The sequence below is a fragment of the Coturnix japonica genome, chromosome 27, assembly GCF_001577835.2.
Source record: "Coturnix japonica isolate 7356 chromosome 27, Coturnix japonica 2.1, whole genome shotgun sequence".
Classification (NCBI taxonomy): Eukaryota; Metazoa; Chordata; class Aves; order Galliformes; family Phasianidae; genus Coturnix; species Coturnix japonica.
The window spans coordinates 1061043-1068215 of NC_029542.1; the positions used below are offsets into that span (position 1 = coordinate 1061043).

Here is a 7173-nt window from a genome sequence, read left to right on the forward strand (position 1 = left end):
GCTGTCCCGCAGCGCTGCTGCCCGTGGCCGCGGGCATGAAGGACATCACGGCGTATCACACCATCTTCCTGCTCACCATCCTGGGCGCGCTGGCGCTGCTGGTGCTCACCCTGCTCTGCCTCCTCATCTACTACTGCAGGTGGGCAGGGGCTGCACGGCATCAAGGGGGCTGGGGGTGTGGGGACCACCACTGCTTGGCACCCATAGGCACCCCATAGCTGGGTATGGGCTCCATCACTGCTTGGCATTCAGACACCCCATAGCTGGTTATGGGTTCCACTACTTGGCATCACAGACAAGACACCCCATTGTTGGTTATGGGTTCCACCACTGCTTGACATTCCATAGTTGGTTATGGGTTCCACCATCTCCTGGCACCCACAGACACCCCATAACTTGCCATGGGGCCACCAACCCTGTCCATCCTACAGTTGACTATGGGACCACCAACTCATACCGCCCTCAGATGCCCTATAGCTGGCTATGGGACCACCAACCATGGGTGTCCTATAGTTGGCTATGGGACCACCAACCCTGGGTGTCCTATAGTTGGCTATAGGGCCACCAGCCACACGTGCCCTGCAGTTGACTATGGGGTCTCCTAACCCCAGATGTCCTATAAGTGGCTATGGGACCACCAGGCCTGGGTGCACCATAGTGGACTGTGGGGGCACCAAACCCAAATGTCCTATGGTTGGCTATGGGGTCATCAGCTGTGGGTGCCCTATAGCTGACTATGGGACCACTACCCCAGGTGCCCTATAGCTGACTATGGGGCCACCAGCCATTGGTGCCCTACAGGTGACTATGGGGCCACCGACCTTTAATGTCTCACAGTTCACTATGGAGTCTATCAAGACTGAATGTCCTATAGTTGACTATGGGGTCTACTACCCTTGGGTGCCCTATAGCAGACTATGAGACCACCAGACCCAGGTGCCCTATAGCTGACTACAGGGCCACTACCCCCAGGTCCCCTATAACAGACTATAGGACCACCATCCCCCGGGTGCCTTATAGCTATGGGACTACCATCCCTGGGTTCCCTATAGCAGACTATGGGACCACCAGCCCCGGGTGTCCTATAGCAGACTGTGGGACCACTGACCCTGGGTTCCCTATAGCATACTATAGGACCACCACCCCCAGGTCCCCTATAACAGACTACGGGACCACCACTCCTGGGTGCCCTATAGCTGACTATGGGACCACTACCTTTGGGTGCCCTATAGCTGATTATAGGACCACCACCCCTGGGTGCCCTATATCTGACTATGGGACCCCCACCCCTGGGTGCCTTATAGCTATGGGACTACCATCCCTGGGTTCCCTATAGCTGACTATGAGACCACCACCCTTGGGTGCCCTATAACAGACTATGGGGCCACCACCCCCAGGTGCCCTATAGCTGACTATGGGACCTCCACCCCTGGGTTTCCTATAGCAGACTATGGGACCACCACCCTTGGGTGCCCTATAGCTATGAGACCACTGACCATGGGTGCCCTATAGCAGACCCTTGGGTGCCCTATAGCAGACTATGGGACCACCACCACTGGGTGCCCTGTAACAGACTATGGGACCACCAGCCCCGGGTGCCCTATAGGAGACTATGGNAGCTATGGGACTACCATGCCTGGGTTCCCTATAGCTGACTATGGGACCACCACCCTTGGGTGCCCTATAGCTATGAGACCACTGACCATGGGTGCCCTATAGCAGACCCTCGGGTGCCCTATAGCAGACTATGGGACCACCACCACTGGGTGCCCTGTAACAGACTATGGGACCACCAGCCCCGGGTGCCCTATAGGAGACTATGGGACCACTGACCCTGGGTTCCCTATAGCATACTATAGGACCACCACCCCCAGGTCCCCTATAACATACTATGGGACCACCACCCTTGGGTGCACTATAGCTGATTATAGGACCACCACCCCAGGTCTCTTATAGCAGACTATGGGACCACCACTCCTGGGTGCCTTATAGCTATGGGACTACCATCCCTGGGTTCCCTATAGCTGACTATGGGACCACCACCCTTGGGTGCCCTATAGCTATGAGACCACTGACCCTGGGTGCCCTATAGCAGACTATGGGACCACAGACCCTGGGTTCCCTATAGCATACTATAGGACCACCACCCCCAGGTCTCCTATAACATACTGTGGGATCAGCACCCCTGGGTGCCCCTAGATATGGGATCAGCACCCCTGGGTGCCCTATATCTGACTATGGGACCCCCACCCCCCATGTTCCCTATATCCGACTCTGCCCCCCCACCCCCCTCACCGCATCCCGTGCTCACGCTCCCCGTGTCCCGCTCGGTCCCTACAGACGCCGCTGCCTGAAGCCGCGGCAGCAGCACCGCAAACTGCCGCTGTCGGGGACGCTGGACGCCTCCAAACGGGACCAGGCCACGTCCATGTCGCAGCTGAACCTCATCTGCAGCCACATGGAGACGGCGTCCTCGGGGGGGGACACGGCGGCGCACAGCCCCGTGCTCAAGTTCGACGGCTCCCGCGAGGATTTCTTCGCTCCGGTCCCGTCCTCCGCCCCACCATCGTCCTCCAACGCGGCCCCGCGTCGCTGCCACCAACGGGAGGATTTCACCCCCAACGAGGGTCCCCCCGCCGCCCCCCACGGGGCCGAAGTGCCGCCGTCCGACCCGCTGCCACCGCCGCCACCGCCGCCACCGCGGCCACCGTCACTCGGAGCTCCCATGGGGCCGACAATGGGGCCATCTATGGGTCCATCTATGGGTCCATCTATGGGTCCATCTATGGGTCCATCTATGGGTCCATCTATGGGTCCATCTATGGGTCCATCTATGGGTCCGCCGGGCCCGCTGATCCTGTGCGGGGCTCTGGAGGGTCCCCAGGAGGACTCCGTGTACCGCGGCGTGGTGCCCACCCTGCTCATCCCCGCCCGCTACATGCGCCTGGACGGGGCGGCCGAGGGCAGCCCGCAGCTGGAAGCCCCCAACGCGGCGGCTGCGGGCGGAGCCCCCCAGGCCGGGCCCCCCCCCCAGGGCGGCGGCGGCGGCCCCGTGGCCATCCCGGTGCTGCTGAACGAGTCGGCGGTGGCGCAGCTGAACGGGGAGCTGCAGGCGCTGGCCGAGCAGAAGCTGGTCGCCCCCCGCGCCTGGTTCGTGTCCCTGGACGGTCGCGCGTCCCACGTCCGCCATTCGTACATCGACCTGCAGGGCGGAGAACGAGGCCCCCCCCCGCCCCGAGCGCGGCCGCCCCCGCCCCGCGGCCCCCCGTCACCCGAGGACAGCGCCCTGGCCCCGCTGCTCGGGGGTCCCCCCGTGGGGCGCCGCGGGGCGGGGGGCGGCGGCAGCGGGTGCAGCAGCGCGTCCGAACCCCCCCGGGACTCGCCCAGCAGCCCCGAGGACGAGGTGGGAGACGGGGGAGAGGGCGGCGACGACGGGGGGGACCGTAAGAGCCCCTGGCAGAGGAGGGAGGAGCGGCCGCTCATGGTCTTCAACGTCAAGTAAGTGCGGGCCGGACCCGCAGCCCCACACAGCCCCACACAACCCATCCCTGCGCCCATCCCGGTCTCCACCCCCCCCATCTCCATCATCATCATCGCCATCTCCATCCCATCTCCACCCCCATTTCTATTCGCCACTCCACCCCCAGCTCCACCCCCATCTGTTTCTGCCCCCCACTCCCATCCCCACCTTCATCCTCCCACGTTGCCTTCCCTTCCCCATTCCTTACCCCGCATTCCCATGCCCAATTCCATCCCAGATCCTCATCTTCTTCTCCAAATCCCGTCAGTCTCCATCCCGTCTCTTGTAACCCTCCATCTCCACTCTATACCCACCCCCCTCCTCCTCCATCCGTCCCCTCCTTACCCCAGTTCCATTTCACTCCCATCCATTGCCGTCCCCATTCCATCCCCTTTTCCTATTTCTCCATTTCCATCCCTGGTGTCTCTCTTTTCTCACCCCATCCCAATTTCCATCCACCAGGCTCCAGTCCACCTTTCAGCTCCACCATTCCCATTCCCATCCATTCCCCAATCCCTTCCCACCCTACCCCGTCCTATATCCCCCCATCCCTGCCCCTATCTTCCAAACAACCCCCATCGTCCATCCCCATTCTCAGAACCCATCCATCCGATATCCCCACCCCCCCCTCCACATCTCCACCCTTATTCTACCCCACCCCTTCCCCATCCCATCCTTTCCCCTCCCACCCCACATCCCTGCCCCATTGGACGCCCCCTGTCCACACAACCACTCCAGCCAGGTGGGGGGGGGCAGTGGCGTGGTCAGGGCTGCCGCCCCCCCCCCCCCATTCTCCCATTATTAACAGATCCCATTTTGTGTTCCCCACAGGAACAGGCGGGGGTCCGGCACTTGCCCCCCGAGCCGGCGGTGCCTCCAAGCTGCCATAGGGATTTGGGGTTTGGAGCTGCCATAGGGATGGGGTTTGGTGGGGGGGGGGAGAGAACAGACCCTCCCCCAGACCCCACTGTGGATTTTAGATACCATTAATATATGAAATCCCATTGACACGTGGCCGCCTCCGCCTCTTCCTCCCCCCCCCCCCCCCCCCGCCCAGTAGAACCGCGTGGTGGGGTTTCCTTCTTTCTCTTTGCCCTCCAAAGCCATTTATTGGTGGGGCGTGTCCTCCCTCTTCTCGAAAGGCTGCTGCGTGCTGCGATGTCGCAGGTTGTAGCCCGTGGGGCGCTAGTGCTGGGTGGTCCTTGCAGCACGCTCCTAAAGGGGGGGGGAAGGAAGGACATGTTATAGGGTGTTCACCCCACTGCCACACCACCCCGATGCCATCCCCACTGCACCTGCCTCAGGGTGTGCCCATTTGCCACCCAGTGCCCCCAGGAATGGGGGTGGTGGTTCAGGATGGGCTGCTGCATTCCCCTCCATGTCCCCAAAGACCCCCATGGATGCTGCCTGGGACCCGACCTGCCCCACCTCCAAACATCCCCCCCTCAGTGCTACTCTATGCCCCCAGAACTCCCACCACCCCTTCCCCCCTATGGATTGACCTGACCCCAACCCCACCTTCCCCAGACACCCTGACCCCAACCCCCCCTCCCCAACATCCACCCCCCCCAGTGGCCACGCTGACCCCAAAATCCCCCCCACCGCAAACACCCCCCCCCCAGTTGCTACGTCTACCCCACCCCCCCCCCCATTCCCCCCCTTGTGTGCCCCCCCCCCCCCCCCATTCCTGCTCCAGGGGGCAGCAGCCCACGTGTTCCCCGCTCATTCCTGCAGCACGTGCTTCCCATCGGGTCAGCTTGGTTTTGTCGCTCAACCTCACGCCCCCCCCCGCCCCCATTGCCGGGCTCTTCTCCAGCCATGGCTGGCGGAACCCCCCCCTGCAGGCCACGTCCCCCCTGGGGCGGTCGCAGAACGTAGCCCTGGGGCATGCAGTGGAGTGGTCGGGCCAGCACACGGCCTGGGGGGGGGGAGAGGAATAAGTGGGTTCAGGCTACTGACCCCATAGCGGTGGGGCTGCCCCGAGTTTCCTTTAGCAGGTATAGGGGACAACGGACCCCGATCCGTTGGAGGTATGGAGACATGTCTCCCTATGTCCAGCACGGAGGACAGAGGGAAACTCAACCCCACCCCAATATCGACGTGGGTTCTGATGTGCGCTCTTATCCACATTGTGCGGGACATTGTCCTTGCCCCATTATGGCCTTGGGAACGCCAGGGCCTCATCCCATGGGATAGATTGTGGGACATTCTACCCCTTTCCCAACCTCAGCCCTGGAGGACATGGGGACAGTCCCAGGCATGGGGACATCGACCCGTTGTCCATCAAGCTCGGGACACCCCAACCCCATCCCATGGGAGATCATGGGGACAATTGGCCTGTCCCTTATGGCGGACAATGGGACACCCAACCCTATTCCATGTAGGATATGTGGGGACAAGCTGCCCTGTCCATCAGTGGAGGGATCGCCTCTCTTGTTGTCCCATTTGTTGGTTCTGGGACACCCCAACCTCGTCCCATGGAGACAATAGGGGAACAATCTGGGCTTGTCCCACTATGGGGACAATGGGATCCGCCCAAACCCCATTTCCATGAGGCATATGGGGACATACTGCCTTGTCCCATCATGGGGACGACCCAAACCCCATCCAACAGGACATGGGGGCCACATCCCTTGTCCCCAACACCCCACATCCCCCATCACCTGCTCCAGGGGGCAGCAGCCCCACTGCCCCGTGCTCAGCCTGCAGCACGTGTCCCCATCGGGGCAGCTCATCTCATCGTCGCACTTCACGTCACCAACAGAGGCCGACACCTTCACGGCGGCCGCCGACGTCCCCTTCATCGCGTCCATCCCCATTTGGGGCCGTGGGGCTCCTGGTGTCCCCACACCGTGTGTCCTGTCCCCCCCCGAGGTGCACGTGGAGCTCTGCAGGTCACACGTGGTGCCTTGGGGACAGCAGTGCAACCCATCACTGCAGCACACGGCCTATGGGACAGCGCGGCCGGGACGTTATGGGGGGAATGGGGACATATGGGACCGTTATGGGGTGGGGATGGGGACACGTGGGGACACACTCACGTTCTGCAGGGGGCAGCAGCCATAAGGCCCCGATGGCAAACGGCAGCACGTGGCACCGTCGGGACACGAGGAGCTGTTGTCGGGACACGGCACACGGTGCAGAGCTGTGGGGTGGGGGGCAGTGTCACCCCATGGGGACATGGGGGACATGGGGGTCACTGTCACCCCATGGGGGCATGGGGGGTGTTGGGGGTCATTGTCACCCCATGGGGACATGGGGGGTGTTGGGGGCAGTGTCACCCCATGGGGATATGGGGGACATGGGGGTCACTGTCACCCCATGGGGACATGGGGATGTGGGGGGTCACTGTCACCCCATGGGGACATGGGGGACATGGGGGTCATTGTCACCCCATAGGAACATGGGGGGTGTTGAGGTTATTGTCACCCCATGAGGACATGGGGGGTCATTGTCACCCCATGGGGATATGGGGGACATGGGGGTCACTGTCACCCCACAGGGACATGGGGGACATGGGGGTCATTGTCACCCCATAGGGACATGGGGGGTGTTGGGGGCAGTGTCACCCCATGGGGACATGGGGAGGGAGGCAGGGCTGGGACATTGGGGTGTAGGGACAGGGATGTGTCATATCCAGTGCTTGGACATGA

The 7173-nt window shown here is 62.3% G+C and overlaps 2 protein-coding genes across 2 annotated transcripts in view; one reads left to right on the plus strand and one right to left on the minus strand.

The window, feature by feature from the left end:
• LOC107324992 (protein FAM171A2-like) overlaps window positions 1-3590 on the plus strand; it is a 9480-nt gene extending 5890 nt beyond the window's left edge. The window contains exons 5-7 of the mRNA XM_032449351.1: window positions 4-139; window positions 2341-2764; window positions 2813-3590. Of these exons, the coding sequence (XP_032305242.1) occupies window positions 4-139; window positions 2341-2764; window positions 2813-3502 (1250 nt within the window). The 3' untranslated portion in view covers window positions 3503-3590. The remainder of the gene's footprint in view (window positions 1-3; window positions 140-2340; window positions 2765-2812) is intronic.
• Window positions 3591-4705: 1115 nt separating this feature from the next.
• On the minus strand, window positions 4706-6725 carry GRN (granulin precursor). Its single transcript, XM_015885430.1, has 4 exons — window positions 6562-6725; window positions 6184-6468; window positions 5301-5438; window positions 4706-4735 (listed from the first exon to the last, which is right to left on the minus strand). Exons 1-4 carry the CDS (start codon window positions 6709-6711, stop codon window positions 4706-4708), a joined length of 603 nt encoding a protein of 200 aa, XP_015740916.1. The 5' UTR covers window positions 6712-6725.
• Between the last annotated feature and the right edge of the window lie 448 nt (window positions 6726-7173).